Consider the following 17,199-nt stretch of genomic DNA (forward strand, 5'->3'; position numbering starts at 1 on the left):
CTCGCGGACCTGGAGGTACGTCTGTCTACATATACCCTGAAAGTTTGACTATATAAAGCGTAGGACATATTTTGCAAGAAGGGCATACTTGGGCTTTTGAAGAAAAAAAAATTGACAAATTTGTTATGAGGGGTTTATTTGTACTTTAGTATAAATACTAGGGGCAAAATAGATTCGTTTCCCTTTATAAAAAGGAAACACATGGTATAAGACAGTGCAAAGCCAAATATAATCTCGTATTATTTGCCTTTTGAAAATCACCCCCTAAATTGAATTTTAGGGTTTCTAGCAATTCAATCATGTCTAACATAGACTGCGTGGAGTCGGTGCCGTTCAAGCTAAACGCGGCTGTTGACGATGAAAGGAATGTGCATGGCTTGTCCGGCTACGAATTACCCTCGCAGACGCCAAAACGAATAGTTTTGGTGAAGCGAAAGGCTGATTTTGACGACGACTCTGTTTCCGACGAGGAGGAGGAGGAGGAGGAGGAGAGCAGAGATGATACTGATTTTGTTGCGAACAATGAGCTCAAAGATAGTGAAGAACAAAAAACTGCATATGAGGAGGAGGAGGATGATGGTTATGAAGGCAGCGAACAGCAGGAAAAGGACTATCAGGATTATTTGAAAATTGTCAAGGACTCTGATGTACGCTATAATTTCGTAATATCTTTTATTTTTTCTTCTAATGCAAATAGAGTTTATGAATGCTTAATTGGTTGTTTATGTTTATTCAGGGTTTTGATATCGGAAAAGGTTTCAGAGGGAATTATTTTGGTATTAAGAACTTGGTCAATCTAAATGATCCTGAAGAGATTTATACCAAGCAATGCATTGAGGCTGTTCATTCTGTAATTAAGCAACAGAACGATGAGAAGGTCAGAATTAAGACTAGTAATTCTTTTTCCTTTAGCATTTGCTCCTACTTCAGTTTTCGTTTGTTATAACCTATCCCCATATGCATCTTCATGATTAGTAGCTAACATTTGTTGTTGTCGCGTTAATTATGAAGGGTGCGAATTTGGCATTCGTGGAGCTGACTAGCGCAAATTGGACATCATTTGCTCTTTATTATGCAACCTTTAAAGCTAGAAACAAGACTACTAATGAGGTGAATACTTATCAAACAAAGGTCTTTCGCTGTTTAATTGACGGCGAGACTGAAATTGATTTGTTCAGGCTTAAACCAATTCGAGATAGTACAGGTACTAATATTTTTGTTTCTATGATCATGAGAAACCTCTTAATTTTTGCTTACGTTTTCTTTCGGAACTTCTATACTCTGGCTGTCAAAGGCTCTATAATTGTTTAGTCATATTCGGTTGTTTGTTTTAGGTGGAAAACTAGACAACTCAATGTCCTCATGTCTAAGTTTGTAGGCATTTGCTGTTGTTGTTGTTTGGTGCAATTTCTCTTACAATATTGCTTGTCTTGACCGTTCTAGAATGGATTCATGTCTTGATATTATACTCCTGCAACATTGGCTTTCTGTATAATTTATTTCATAAAGCAATTATGCTAAATTGTGAAACTTTCATGTCAATTTACATATTTCAGAAGTATTCTATGTGAAAGATCAATACTTTTTCCATGTTTTTCCTTTCACTTCTCTTATTTCCGCTATAATGTTTCCACGATTTTATTCAGAAATAAGTCTCTTGCCGAGCTAATCCGATAAAGTGGATTTGATTTGATTTCACCTTGCCTGTGAAGAGTCCTGTATGGTCCTTCTATGATGTTGAAAGTTTTATACTGGAAATCAGTGGAATAGACCACCCGGCCTTCCTAAGTCTAGTTTCAGCTTTTGTGCGGCCTTTGTGCAAGTAATCTGTCACTTGATTTTTCCTTGTAGCATTAGATATCAATAATCAAGTGGATTTGTCTGTTGGGCAAAGAGGATTATGGAAATTATATTTCATTATTTTATTTCGATAGTCTAAAATAAAAGATATCATTATTTGTTTATATTATCCCTTTCTTCTTTTCCAACAGCATTAGGAAAATAGCTATTCTTTGTTAAATTCAAAAAGCATAGAGACTATTTCTGTTGATAGTATAATTTACTCATTTGTTGTATTGGCAGCTATCCAAGCTTAATTGTAGCTGCAAGATGGCATATGATGCTTGTTGATTGTGGAGATCTCCGACAGATTCTTATTTCCGGTGTTGTAAATAGGTAGGTAGTATGAAAACTTTTGGCTGGGACCATATGTGTGGTTCTCATAGGAGTTCATTTGTGATATGTGTAGTTCTACATTTTGGAATTATGAACTTGTCCAGTTTGAACTTATTATCTTCTGTACATTAAGAATTTATGTATTTAGATGATGATCATTGCTCGGCTCTGATCTTTGATGCTTAGATCCTCGTATTTAAAATTCATACTACATCCCAACGGTTAAACCACCGTCCTAGTTTTAATCAAAATAGCATTCTTTTCTTCAGTTGCCTACTTTTTTTTCTTATTCTATATCAGACTGTTTGTTAAGTTCTCTGCATGGTAGGAAGAATTAGCTCAAGAATTGCTCCACATGGTATTGCTTAGAGCATTAGGGGAGTGAATGCGTAAAGCGTAATACCTGGGTTGTTTATAGAGTTTATTACTTTTTCATAATTTATTCTTGTTAAAAACCTATAAAAAATTACGCTTTAAACTAGCAGTCTTTCAAACTAAATTTTTTAAAATGTTTTTTTTTTATATTAACTTTTATTTTTTACATTCTCTTTTACTTTTGGGATTATCCTAAAATTACCTTACTTTTAGAAAGTAATTGCAAGTATTGAGTTAAGAATTGCTAATTACATTTAATATCCAATTTCATTAAATATTTACATAAGATGCATTTTTTAACCAGCGTCTATTTACCAAAAATTATCATAAATATATCATAAATACACTATAAATATACCATAATTACACTACAAATACACTATAAAAGCACAAACAAACAAAAAGCACCAGAAAGGATATTTTTGAAATTAAAAAGACAATTTGAAAAGTAAAAAAAGATGGGTACCGCTGCAATTATTTTTCTAAAGTAGGATATTTTGAGAATTATCTCTTTATTTTTATATTGTTTTGCTCGTTATATTTTTGCGCTTATTACTTATCTTTTTATTTATTTTTGATTTTTTGAAATTTTATTCAGGTAGATATGACAGATACAAACTTTCTTTTAATAAGGATCCAAATTAAAAATATAAAAAGTAAACATGATTTATTTTAAAATTAAATTTATATAAACTAATAATTATTTATTTTTAAAAATAATTAAACTAATATAGATATATCGTAATGGTATAATTTTTATAATGTAAATCGAGTAATGATATTCATCAAACTAAGATATAAACAAATTACATATGTAAGTTCCATGTATTCTTTGAAAAACATTATGTTAGTGAAGTTGGAATGAACCTTTTAATAAATAATCACATCTTTCAAATCATGTTGATTATGTATCACCGAATACACTTTTTAAATCTCCTTTAATATTTATACAATCAAATCATATTTAAATGAAAAAAATGTACAAAAAAATATACAATGGTAAAACAAGTGTTGTTTTTGTTTATATATCTTTATTTTGTTTCATATATAAAATTTAAAAATTATACTTTTATTTAAAAAAATTGAGTTTTATTTTTTGTAAAATATAACAAACAATTAATCTCTATTTATTTGTTTTTTTATTTGAAATTACAGAATCTTTCAGTAATTGTACATTGTAAAATTTATTAAAAAGATTATTTACAAATATTAAATGTATAAATATATTATGTGGTGATTTCTTTTATTTTGTTAAAATATAACTTTTATTAGATGAAACGAGTATTGGAAAGTTATGTATGCAAGCATCCCCACTCCCAAGTTTAGCTTAATGCACAGATTGACCTTTGAATTTATACCCTTTTATCTATCTAACTCATAAATTTAATATTTCATCTATCTAACTCATAAATTTAATATTTCACCTATCGAACTTCTGAATTTATTAATCCGATTTGACACCTAAACTTGATATATATGTAAATGTTAAATTTTTCCGTGTCCGTCTGTCACTTGGAACATTTTAAAAGAAATTGTGTATAGAGGGCTTCAATGTTTACATATTTATCAAGTTCAGGGGTCAAATCGGATTATTTAATAAATTCAGAGGTGCGATAAGTGAGACATTAAAATTAGGAATTAAATGAGTAAAAGGGTACAAATTCAAGAATCAACCTATGTATTCAGCCCTCAAGTTTTGCTCAATTCTAGCAGGCAACAAATAGAACGAAAAAAATGTGAAGGGCTGAATTTTTCATTCTACTTTTGAAAGGAATTTTTTTTTAAAGAAAACTAAGAGAGCGAGAGCGCTTGTAGAAGAATTTGAACCCACAATCTAGACAGTTTACCGTCTAGTGCTTATACCATTTGAATTACAACTCGTTGGTTTGGAAGGAAATTTTAACAACTAATTATTATATATGACTCCTGACTTTTGCCTTCTTTATAATAAATTTTAAAATATTATCTTTAGTCAGTCAGTAAATCTCATGTCCTCCATTTTACATTAACACTGTTAAAAATTATTGAGGTGACACTTAAAAAATAGACACAATAATCCCACGTTATAAAAAAAAACTGTAAAAATATAAAAAATTTAAAATACTCTTAAAAATCAAAATGAAAAGATTATAATATTTTACTCATCCCTCATATTCAGTACCGCCACCCACCCCTGCCTCTTCCATTCCACTTGTTGTCGCCACCTTTGCACTTGCGGCCACCCAGTCCCATAACCCCAATATTGTCGCCGCTCCCTTGAGGACGTCTATAAGGGAGGAAAACTTTTTGTTCATTCTTTAAGGATAAACTGTGAGTAGAGATAGCAATTCGTGTCACCGTATTATAAACATGTTGTATATTCATTTAAAAATAGATAATTTTTTTCAATCCGTTTAACTAATTGTGTTAAAATGTCAAATCCGAACCCGGCCTGTTTATTAAATGGGTTAACACATGTTGAACTGTTTAAATCGTTTATCAAAACAGGTCATAACAGGTCGCATGTTTAGATTGTTTAACACATTTATTAATAACCCACCTAACACATTTAACATATTTTTTAATTAAATAAGTATAATTAAACCCCAAAATAACCATAAATCTCAATATAACAACCAACAATTAATAAATGGTTAATTACATATAAAATTATGACCTTTGCACCAAATTTCAAAAATAACATGACTTTTAAAACGTGTCAATTACATGCACCACCTTTTATTTTTATTTTTTTAAATAATATCGGCAATTTTTAGTGCCATTTTTACTGACGTGACATGACACATGGCAGACAAAGTCAGCAAAATTTCACCGAAAAAATATACCCGTGATGAAATTAAAAAAAATAAAAAGTGGTATCTGTGATTGACACGTTTTAAAGGTCATGTTATTTTTGAAACTTGGTGTAAAGGTCATGATTTTATATGTAATTAACGCATTAATAAATGATATGCATTATATGAATATATTTGGTCACATATGATAATTTAAATTATTATTATAATTAATTGATCAATTTAAACATGTCTCAACGTGTCTTAGACGAGTTAGGCATGTTTATCCAGTTTAACCCGCTATTTAACTGTGTCATAAACGGGTTGATCCGTTTATGACCCAAATCCATGTAAACTCAAACCGAACCCATTTAACTTCGTGCCGTGTCATGTTAACGGATAATGTAGAAAATTGTCAGCCCTAACTGTGATGTTCGTCCTCTCAAAAGGGACGAAAGAGCTGTAGTCAAAGTGGGTATGGAGGCAGCGTGAGTATCGATAAGGGGCAACATGGCCCAAGTTGGTGTGGGATCTTTTAAATTTTATTTAATTTTTTAATTAAATTTCAATTTTTGTAGTTTTACTTTTAAAGGTATTTTGAAAATTTAAGAATTTTGAATGATACTTTTCGAACAATGTACCGTTCAAACGGGCATTGTTCGTCGTATCGACGGCTATAGCATGTTGCAGATGCTAGAGATTGCTGATGTAGTTGTGCGGTAAGCGACATGCATGGTAACGACGATTGTTGTTAAAGGGTGAAACTTAATTAGGTTTTCATGGTTAATTTTGGTTAATTAGTATAATTAAAGTTAATTAGAATTATATTTTTATAAGACATTAGCCCGTTTAAAATTCAGGGTATATGGTTTAATAATAGACGTTTTTAATCTTTCCCTACAAATATTAAAATAATCTCCTCGTGGTACATTTAGAAGCTTTAAAAACAGTATAATTATGCTCCTTTATAAAGCGGAGTGTTTGAAAGAGGGGTATAATTGAGTATTTATTTTTAAAAAATAAAAAATAAAATTAAGTGTCTATTTTAGACAAATTTGTTACTAGGGGCAAAATATCCGTTTCCCTTTATAAAAAGGAAACACAGGGTGTAAGATAGTATAAATATAGTCTCGTGTTACTTGCCTTTTGAAAATCACCCCCAATTGAAATTTAGGGTTTGTAGCAATTCAATCATGGCTAACTTAGACTGCGTGGAGTCGGTGCCGGTAAAGCTAAACGCTGCTGTTGACGATGAAAGGAATGTGCATGGCCTGTCCGACTACCAATTACCCTCGCAGACGCCAACACGAATAGTTTTGGTGAAGAGAAAGGCTGATTTTGACGACAACTCTGTTTCCGACGACGAGGAGGAGAGCGGTGATGATTCTGATTGTGATGAGGTCTCAGATAATAAAGTCAGAGAAGAAGAAAAAATTGTATATGCGGAGGAGGAGGAGGATGATGGTTATGAAGGCAGCGAACAGCAGGAAAAGGACTTTGAGGATTATGTGAAAATTGTGAAGGAGTCTGAAGTAAGCTATTATTTCCTTCTACATGTATTCTCACATGCTAATAGATTTTGTGTGATTGTGTTTAGGTTAGAATTATGAATGCTTAATTCGTTGCTTATGCTTATGCTTATGCAGGGTTTTGAAATCGGAAAAGGTTACAGAGGGTTTATTATTGGTGTTAAAGCCTCGGTCAATCTGAAGGATCCTGAGGATATTTATACCAAGAACTGCATTGAGGCTGTTCATTCTGCAGTCAAGCAACAGAACGATGAGAAGGTCAGAATTCAGATTAGTAATTCTTTTTCGTATGTTTGCTTGTAGTAAGGATATTTTAATTTCAAATTCATGTCACTGCATGATGGATGTTTTATCTAACTATCGCCTTTTGTTGTCACTTAAATCATGCAGGGTGCAAATTTGGAATTCATGGAGGTGACTAGCGCAAATTGGACTTCATTTGCTCTTTATTATGCAACCTTTAAAGCTAGAAACAAGACTACTAATGAGGTGAACACTTATCAAACAAAGGTCTTTCGCTGTTTGATTGATGGCGAGACTGAAATTTATTTGTTCAGGCTTAAACCAAATCGAGATTGTACAGGTACTAATATTTTGTTTCTATGATTAGTTTTTTCTTCATCCTCTAATGAGAAAGCTCTTAATAATTGCTTACCTAACTTATTTTTTATTTTAAATTCTGTCTATCAAAGGCTCTATAAGTGTCTAGACAATTCAATGTCCTCATGTCTAAGTTTGTAGTGCTTGGTGCAAGTTCTCTTACAAAAAGTGCTTGTCTTCGAGCATATATTTGTTTATAGTATCCCTTTCTCCTTTTCCAACAGCATTAGGAAAATAGCTATTCTTTGGTAATCATAGAGACTGTTTCTGTTGATAGTATAATTTACTCATTTGTTGTATTTTTCAGCTATCCAAGCTTAATCGAAGCTGTCAAGAAGGCATAAGATGCTTATGGATTGTGGAGATCTCCAACATTTACGGTGTTGTTTTTTGGTAGTATGAAAACTTTTGGCTGTGACCATACATAGGAGTTTATTTGTGATATGTGTAGCTCTACATTTTGGAATTATGAACTTGTCCAGTTTGAACTTATTATCTAATGTTACATTAAATATGTATGTCTTTAGATGATGATCATTGTTCGGCTCTGATCTTTTATACTTGGATTGTGATACTTAAAATAGGAGCATTTATTCCAAATTTTATCTGGTTTCAATTTCTTCTAATTTGCAGTACACCCTCATGTTTAACATAGCAACTGCTTCATCAAAGCTAAAGTCATCTACTATCTTCATGATTATATCGACATGAGAGGTAGAAGCCATAGGTTGTTTGTTGCTGCTTCTGAGATGCAGAATAAGGAAACCAACCTGCAGAAATAACATAAACCCTTCAACTCTCATTGGTTAATTACATGTATCTCTTCAAAAATCAAGAGTTTCAACCAAACGACGACGTCCTTTTCAACATCGGAGAATCCGACACTTAGTGAGAATCATGTCCATTGTTGGTCCGGTGGGATATCTTCTTTGTCATCAATTTTAGCTGACGTTGTCTGTTGCGTCGCTGCTCTCGTCTTTCCGGTGAGGAAGATATGCATCTGAAAATTGAGAAAAAGTAAAAAAACCTAATTAGCAAATTATTAGTATAAAAAGACATTAAAGCCCTTTAGCATTTTTTACGTGGCAATATAGTCCTGATCATCACTTGCTTTTTCTTTTCCATTCTCACTAAACCATGCGTGTATGACACGAGCAAACAGAATGTAACAGAAGGACTTATATTAAAGGTTTCTGATAGTGTAGGGAATTGTTTTACACTTTTTTAATGCAGGGATCCATTTTAGAAAAAGGTTATAGTGCAGGGACTTAAATATACGTTTGGCCTTTTTTTCCATTCTGCATCAGACTTTTTTTTAGTTCTGTACATGGTAGAAAGAATTACATCGAGAATTGCTTCATGGCAGCATAAGGGGAGTGAATGCGTAATAGTTGGGATTGATTGTAGAGTTTACTACTTTTTTCATAATTTTTCCTTTCTTACAACTTTTTTTTTTTTACAATTTATATAGGTTATCTATCAAGCTAAATTTTTAAAACTATTTCTTTTATATTAACTTTTATTGTTTAATATTTATTTGGCTAAAGTCATTCTAAAATCTTTATACTATTAACTTTTATTTTACTTGGTCCCTCGTAATCTTTTGTATATTACTAGTCTCTTAACTATTTATTATGTACTCATGTGGTCCTTTTATGCATAAAACATTATCGTTCCATGCCGATTAAAACGACAATGTTTCGTTCATAAAAGGACCATAAATGTATAAAATAAATAGTTAAGAGACAATTTAAATGTAAAACATTTGTGAGGCACCAAGTGAAATAAAAGTCAACAGTATAGGACTATGATGGTTTTATCCTATTGTCTTTTAATTTTTTAGTATTATTTTGCTTATTATTATTATTTGATACTTGTTATTTATTATATATTTAATTTTTTTCACGTATAGTCAGTGGCGAGTATATACCTTTTAGGAGTGTTCAAATAAAAATATTAAAAGTAAAGAATGTATGATTTATCTCAAAAAAAAAATTATTTACTTTTATAAATTATTAAACTAATATAAATATATCATAATGCTATAATATTAATAATGTATAACGAGTTATGATATTCATCAAACTTAGATAAAAGAAAAGGCAAAATCCATGCAAAAACCCCTCTACTTTACCGGTTTTATTCGAGAGACCCCTATTTTAAAGTTTGTCACATTTGAGTCCATATACTTGTCAATATTCTAATTTTAAGGCCCTTATGTGGACGAAAAATGGAGATTATAATTTACTCTCCGTTAATGAGAATGTGAAAAGAAAAAAACTCTTAACATTTTTACTTTTAATCCATATAAATATACATAAAATTTAAGGACTTTAGATGTATTTTTCCTTCTCTTCACTTCATCTTCTTCACCAACAATCGAACAGAGAATTAAGCCTAAAACAAACAGATAAAATGATAAAAATATTTCTAATATGATTATTAAAACATGGTTTAGATTATCGAAAAGACATAGCTCAAAATTTAAGCTTATACAAAGAACCCGTAGAGCAAACATACAATTAAAAATTAAAGCAAATCGGCATTTACATACAATTTAAGAATAAGATAGACTTTAGACCAACCTCATTTCTCTTCACCTTTCTTTTCTCCTCTAATGGTAGATCAAACAACACTTTCACAGCTTTTTTAAATCTCTTGACGGAGCTTCGACGCAGGAGTCTCCGATCTCTGAAACTAGTTTTTGAATATCGCTAGGATTTGAAGCTGAAAGATTTATAACTGGGATTTGTTCTTCGAGTTCGAGTTGTGGAATTAGATTGAATTTAGATCTTTGTTCAAGGTTTTGAATGAATGATGGATATGATCACTTATATCAGTTTTTTTATTTGTGTTTTGAAGTTCAGCATTTTCAAGGAAGAAGATGATGAAAAAGTAACAATTTTATCATAAGATTTATTTTGTTTTACATATTTCAATTAAATTGTAATTTTAGGTGATATAGGTACTAAAAATTAATGCCACGTGGACCTTAATATATGGAAAAAAAGTTCCACATCACCATTTTCTGTTAATAACGGAGAGTGAATCACACTTTCTATTTTCGTCCACATAAGGATCTTAAAATTAGAATATTGACAAGTACAGGACTTAGACGTGAACAACTTTACGTCAGGGGCCTTTCGAATAAAATAAGTAAAATACAAGGGCCTCTTTGTGGATTTTGCCTAAAAAAGGTGACGCTATTGTCAGAGTAACAATTGATAGGGCTGGAACAAAAAGTTTATTTCGACAAATCACCCTACAATATTGATAAAAGGTTTAATACCTTAATAAATATTTATACTAAAACTGCCACTGGTATGAAAATAATGCATAAATTATTTTCGTATAAGATAATAGCCGATCTACCTCATGGATGGATAGATAAAAATTTGAATTTTTGCGATTATTTTTTAACAGCAGTTGCTGAATATTAAAAATTTATTACGCGAAATTTTATTGTTTTAGTACGAGTTGAGAGAGTAGGTGTTGTTACTGGAGAGGGGGCAATTAATTAGACTTTATCAAAAATTATAAGAAAAGTTTTGATTTAGAGAAAATCTATTTCGAAATGGAGAGAATATTGTACTCTCATAGGCAAAAGATAGGGAGACAAATTTTGATACGATTTTGTAAAAGTTCGAATTTTTTTAACTGGTTTTCGTTAGATTGACTTTTCTTTTATATTTTAGAGCAAATTATTATGAAGCCCCTCACATTTGACATAATTTACACTTAAGTTCCTCCTGTCTGAAAACTAAACTATGTGGCCCCTCATTTTTATTTCCGTCAACATTTTAATCCCTTCATCTATTTTTAGTGTTAGTCAACAAAGTCAAATGACTTATAGGTAAATTAATTATCAAAACTGAGGGACGAAATCGTTGACAAATATAAATGTGAGGGGTGAAATCGTTGAGTAAAACAAAAGTGGAGGACCATATAGTTTTGCTGACTTCGTTTAACATTCAAATGGACGGAAGGATTAAATCGTTGACAAAAACAAAAGTGAAGTGCTATATAGTTCAATTTTCAAACAAGAGGAAATAAATTGTGAATTATGTTAAATGTGAGGGTGTCATATTAATTTGCTCTATATTTTATGCCAACTTAAATGATCTTCCACGTGTAAAAGTTAAACTTTAGGCCAAACCTTTCTATAGAACCCTGTACTTTACATTTTTTCTCCGTAAGTCCTTATATTTCATTTTTGTATTATCTGGTCTCTCTATTTATCTATTTTTTATTTTCAGGTCCTTTTTGAGTTTTTTCCAATCATTTTGTTTGACTGGAGGAAAAAAAATGGTAAGTAGAGGGACTGGAAAAAAACTCAAAAATGACATGAAAATCGAAAATAGATAAGTATAAGGACCAGATAATAAAAAAATGAAGTATAAGGACACAAGAAAAAAAGTGTAAAGTACAGGGGCCTTTAGATGGGTTAAGCCTAAACTTTTAAAGAGAGTGTTTTGAAAAGGGATATAATTCATTAATTTATAAATTTTAAAAAAAAAATTTATAAAGTATAATTTTAAAGTGTAAAAAATTTCAAAAATGCAAAATTGTTAGAGCGAGAAGAGAAAGTTCATAACCATTTATATTAGAAAAATTTAAAGTGAAATCTAAGAACATTTTGAGTGAACTGTTTTTGAAAAGAGGAAATCATCAATTTAAGACAGCATATTTTAAAAAATAAAAATTTATATATTGTAAAGAGATAAATTTTTAACAGATGGTACAAAAAATTTAAAATGGAAACATTTTAAAGAGAATTTTTTTTATAAAGTTGTAGAAAGAAAAAATTAGCAGTAAAAATTTATAACTTTTAGAGAACTTTTTTGAAAAGGAATAATTCATTAATTCTATAATTTAATATAAATTTTAAAGAGAGAAAATCATTAATTTTAGAGAAAGTAAATTTTCAAAAAATGAACAATTATAAACTTTTAAAGAAGAAAATTTCGAAAAAAAAATCATTCAAAAAAAAAAGAAGAGAAGGTTCATTTTAAAAAAAAAACAATTTTGGAGAGAAATTATAAATTATAGATTTAAAATTTTGATAAGACATAATTCATAAAATTTTAAAAGACAAGTTTATAAATTTTGAAGGAATATACTTTGAAAAGGGATAATTCATAAATTCTAAAGAAAGAGAATTTTAAAGAGAGTGAATTTCAGAGGGAAACAATTTAAGAGAAATAAAATTTATCAAATTTAGAGAAATAACATCTTGAAAAAATTCATAAGACAAGTGATGATATCTTAATTAAATTTTAAGTCGCACTAGCCGCATTAACAATTAACATAGAGTAGATCTATTTCTGATTAAAAAAGAAAAGATAACACCAAATAAAGATGAAACAATCGCATAAATCAGTGAGAATGGAGGTAACTAGTATGAAAATTTGAAATACAATAAAATCTCAAAAAGTGATCACTAACTGCAAACTAAGTCTTCAAGCTGACCATCTGTACAAAATTAACAAAAATAATTAATAAAACAGAAATTGAATATTAGTTAAATAAATAAAAATTGGTTACCTTCGGATACCAAATTTTGCAGAATAGCGACTTTTCCCCAGGCTGTCGAAGAACCATCCCGTATCCATCTTTTCCCCATTTTTCCCCTCTTGAATTTCTGACCGTCCAAACATGAGTGATTTTATCACCATCAAATTCCGTTGCCATGGAAACTATCACCACAGCATGAAACCCGTCTCTCTGATCGTTACATCCCGCAATCGGCCCCTTCCAGATTTCCTGCAAACATAGAATAATTAAAAATTCAAATCACTTAATGTAACTCATTTTTAATTTAACTAGTCTGAATTGAAAAAACGCTATTAAAATAAGATATATTTAACTTACCCCAGCCTTCAAGCAGGTAAAACTAGTATAGACCCCTATAACACCTAACACTGGCCCTTCTTCAAGCAGTGTTGCGATGTAATCGTCTGAAATGATCCCTTCTTCATAATCCGCGCTCTCGATAGTGAAAAACGGAGGCTGGGGTTTGAACTGAAAATTCACATAATAAACTAAATTAAAAAACAAATATACAAATGTTCAGAATTTTAAAGTTAAAATACTATATACCGTCTTGTAATTGTCCGGCAATGTCCCTTTATAAGGGCACCCTAACTCAGTACATATCCCTACATCTTTCAACCACTCAGTCACTGGCTTAAAATCCTTTAAACTTAAATCAGGGGTCAAAAAACCAAAGTTGTTCACAAGAATTTGCGGAGAGAACTCTTTCCGATCATCTTCATTTTCAAACTTCTTGTTGTAGTTTCCCTCCAAAACCAATCCAGCTGCAATGGCCCAGCATATGTCTATCAAAACAATGTTACATGTTATCTACGTGGAAAACTAAATAAATAATTGTATAATGCCATATGATAAGGATCTAATTGACATTTTCTGATTTCATGTTAAAATTAAGCAATTAGAATATAATGAAACCAATAAGAGGCAACAAATTTACATCAGTTTAGTAGCTCCAGTAATCACAAGTTTTTTTTGATCTTTTGTTATCCGCAAACAAATTAACGAATAAAACATCGAATTTATTCATAAAACCATCAAATTTAAATAAGATATAGAAATTGATAACTTGAATGTTTCAAAAACAAACAGAAATACATGCATTTTTAGGGAGATGGCTTAATTCTAAATCTACTGAGTCAAGATTTATTGGTTTAGAAAAGATTATAAAAAAGGACTTGGATATAAATTTTATTTCACCATTTAATTCAGAAAAGGTGGATTAAATCCTTATAATACTTAAAATTACTTAAAATTAAACAATACTTAAAATTACTTACTTTCTGATTGCTTTCGTATTTTACTTTTCAGGTATTTTTGCCAAGTCACGATTACTTTGAGTCTTTTCTGTAAAAAAAAAAGAGCAATTAGATAAGAAATTAAATAAACTATATTTATCATATTTTAATAAAAAACCAGCAACAATATAATCTAAAAAAAATCCTAAAATATAAAACCTATTTTAAACTCTAAACATGATTCAAAATTAACATATTAACTTAACAAGAGTAAGAGACAAACACACTAACCAAAAGATAAACCTAAGCCAAAATAAGTTCTGGGTTTTAATAAAGATTTAATCTTTGGTAGTTTTGGATAGATTTTTGATATGGGTTTGCTTAAAAGTTCTTGACCAAGTTCATCAATTTGGTTCTTCAATGTTCACAATGTTTATATTGCATGGGACAACATTTACAACTAAGAATGTTTACATTGATAAAGATTGTTCTACAATATCATTCAAGAACATAATTTTTCAATTTGAAGGACACAAAAAAATAAACAAACATTCAAGTTAAAATAGATTATGGGTTTTGATAAAGTTTCAATCTTGGATGATTTTGGGTAGATTCTTGATCTGGGTTTGTTCAAGAATTCTTGACCCAGTTCATCAATTTGGTTCTTGAATGTGGCTGTGTATGTATTGCATGGGAAAATATTTGCAAGACAACATCAAGAAACCCTAAAAGATAAAACTAATTTGAAACTAAAACCTGGGTGGCTGCATCTTTTTCTTTGTTTTTCTTTGGAGTTTTTCGTTTTGGAGGAGCCATGATCAATAGAGCAGAAGAAAGAAAGAGTTCTTGGTGATTTAGCAAAGCTGAGAAAGAAAAGAAGCGGACTGAGATATATAGTGTTCTTGAAAGACCATGAAAGAAAAGACCATGAGATTATTTTTTATCCAAACAGTTAGTCACGTGAAACAAAACAATTGAAATGTGATTTTAAAAACTTGGATGGTTAAGACTCAAAATGTCTTGTCCATACCAAATTATAACTTAATAAAAAAATTTGATTTTAATTTATTTATACTCAAATAAATTGTTAGAATTAAACTCTAAAATTTATAAATTGGCTTTTAAAAGGTTTGACTGGAATCAACGCATACGGAAATGTTTTTTTTTTTACAATATCCATAAAATAGCTATATGGTTTGTATTTTTCTAAAAAAATCAACCATTTTCAGAATTTGTATTGTAAAATCAAGCCAAATTACCGTTTATAATTCTCCCACCACATCGATTATTTTAAGATCGAATTAGATCAACTAAAATCATTAAACACATTAAACTGTAAAAATCTTTGATGTTATTTATTTTATTGGTTAAATTGTGATTTTTTCATTAGTTTTACAATTCATATTCTATCAATTAAATATTTAAATACATAGACTTATTTAAAAAATATTCATATGGTCATTGGATATGTTTATTTTTAAATGGTTGAAATGGTGATTAAATCGTAAACTAAACGACGTACTAGCTAATTCGATTCGACCATTGGATTAATTTTTAAAACATTCACCACATATCAACCTATTTAACTGAACATGACATTTATAATAGGTTGAGATTATACTCCATTTTCTCATTTTTTTTAGTTCAATTCGCAACTCGATTATATATTCGTCCGGTAAATTAATTTATACATGTCTGACATGTAATTAAATACACAATTAGGGTTAATGCATCCAATAAATTTATACACATTTAACACATATAATTATTCATTTTTAAAAATATTTAACTAAGTATTTTATTTAATTGGACCAGATTAGATTGGTTGTCAAAAAATTATATTCCAATGGTAAACTGCATAAAAGAAATGTGAGTTACTGAGTAACGGTAGAAATGAAGTTTGGTCAGCAACAAATCATCAAGTTAAGGCCACTTGATATTCCTTTTTCTGCAACAATAAAACTGACAGATACCGCAGCTTCCCCAAAATAACCAAATGTACGATTTCTTTGTTTTTTTCTTAATTTTTGTAGTTATCCGACTTCTATTAAATATTATGTGTTTTTTTATCAAAAAAAATATTATGCATTTTCAAAAACATTTGTTGTGTTTTTTCTTTTACAAATTTTATCCAATATCTATTGCAAATGTTTTCTTATAGTATAAAAATTTAAAAAAACGACATGACTAACATAACACTTAATTTTTACAGTGCATTAAGGTAGACAATGGTGTTGTGATGTGTGAAGATGACAAAAAATAAAAGATAGAGACATCTTATATTTATTTCATAAAACTCATCTTTAGTTTCTATATTATTATATTTTTCTAATTGGACCTTTCTATTACAATTTGTATACATTAATTTTTTCCGTCAAAATAAATATTAACATTCTCAAGTCAAACTAAAAAAAACAATTGAAAGACTTATTGGGTTTCAAGTATTGTTTTCAGCAGTTGCTCCAACAATAACCTGATTATGACTAGTATTTCTGTGTAAATAATCACAATATCGTCCATGTTCCGGGTGCCCGTAAACGGTCATGTGCTCTATAGTCCTTTCATTGTTGTTGATAGTTTCATTCTGAAAAATACTCGTTGAATAGACGCTCGACCATCGGTTAGTCTAATTTTAGCTCTCGACTTTGTGGTGCCTTAGAGCAAGTACTTTGTCGAGCTTTCGTTCGTTTACTTTGCGGTAGCCACACAACATATATAGCTGGATGTCAGAGGGGTAGTAGATCGGAAAGCTCTGTTTCACATTTTATTTTTCTAATAATATCCAAATTTAGGTTCTCTAAAATGAAATTTAAATATCAGAGACTATTTGATTGTTCGATATTTTGTTGATAATAATGATTTTACACATTATTTTTTTGGCAGCTATCCAAGCTTAATTGAAAATTATCAAGATGGCATAGGATGCTTACGAATTGTGGAGATCTTCGAGAGATTCCT

General features: G+C 30.1%; 3 protein-coding genes and 1 long non-coding RNA gene across 4 annotated transcripts; 2 read left to right on the forward strand and 2 right to left on the reverse strand.

The window, feature by feature from the left end:
- Positions 1 to 201: 201 nt before the first annotated feature.
- Positions 202 to 2,360, forward strand: LOC126660120 (uncharacterized). Its single transcript, XM_050353460.2, has 4 exons — positions 202 to 647; positions 737 to 877; positions 1,012 to 1,204; positions 2,083 to 2,360. Exons 1-4 carry the CDS (start codon positions 300 to 302, stop codon positions 2,094 to 2,096), a joined length of 696 nt encoding a protein of 231 aa, XP_050209417.1. The 5' UTR covers positions 202 to 299; the 3' UTR covers positions 2,097 to 2,360.
- Positions 2,361 to 6,462: 4,102 nt separating this feature from the next.
- Positions 6,463 to 7,984, forward strand: LOC126660122 (uncharacterized). The gene is made up of 4 exons (XM_050353465.2): positions 6,463 to 6,856; positions 6,971 to 7,111; positions 7,244 to 7,436; positions 7,761 to 7,984. Exons 1-4 carry the CDS (start codon positions 6,518 to 6,520, stop codon positions 7,772 to 7,774), a joined length of 687 nt encoding a protein of 228 aa, XP_050209422.1. The 5' UTR covers positions 6,463 to 6,517; the 3' UTR covers positions 7,775 to 7,984.
- A 35-nt stretch (positions 7,985 to 8,019) lies between these two features.
- Positions 8,020 to 10,361, reverse strand: LOC126660130 (uncharacterized). Its single transcript, XR_007635228.2, has 2 exons — positions 10,039 to 10,361; positions 8,020 to 8,453 (listed from the first exon to the last, which is right to left on the reverse strand). It is a non-coding gene; the product is annotated as an uncharacterized LOC126660130 (long non-coding RNA).
- Positions 10,362 to 13,184: 2,823 nt separating this feature from the next.
- LOC126660597 (uncharacterized) lies at positions 13,185 to 15,140 on the reverse strand. The gene is made up of 5 exons (XM_056103985.1): positions 14,998 to 15,140; positions 14,284 to 14,350; positions 13,553 to 13,770; positions 13,321 to 13,474; positions 13,185 to 13,216 (listed from the first exon to the last, which is right to left on the reverse strand). Exons 1-5 carry the CDS (start codon positions 15,055 to 15,057, stop codon positions 13,185 to 13,187), a joined length of 531 nt encoding a protein of 176 aa, XP_055959960.1. The 5' UTR covers positions 15,058 to 15,140.
- Positions 15,141 to 17,199: the final 2,059 nt, after the last annotated feature.

Source organism: Mercurialis annua, linkage group LG8, assembly GCF_937616625.2.
Source record: "Mercurialis annua linkage group LG8, ddMerAnnu1.2, whole genome shotgun sequence".
Taxonomy (NCBI): Eukaryota; Viridiplantae; Streptophyta; class Magnoliopsida; order Malpighiales; family Euphorbiaceae; genus Mercurialis; species Mercurialis annua.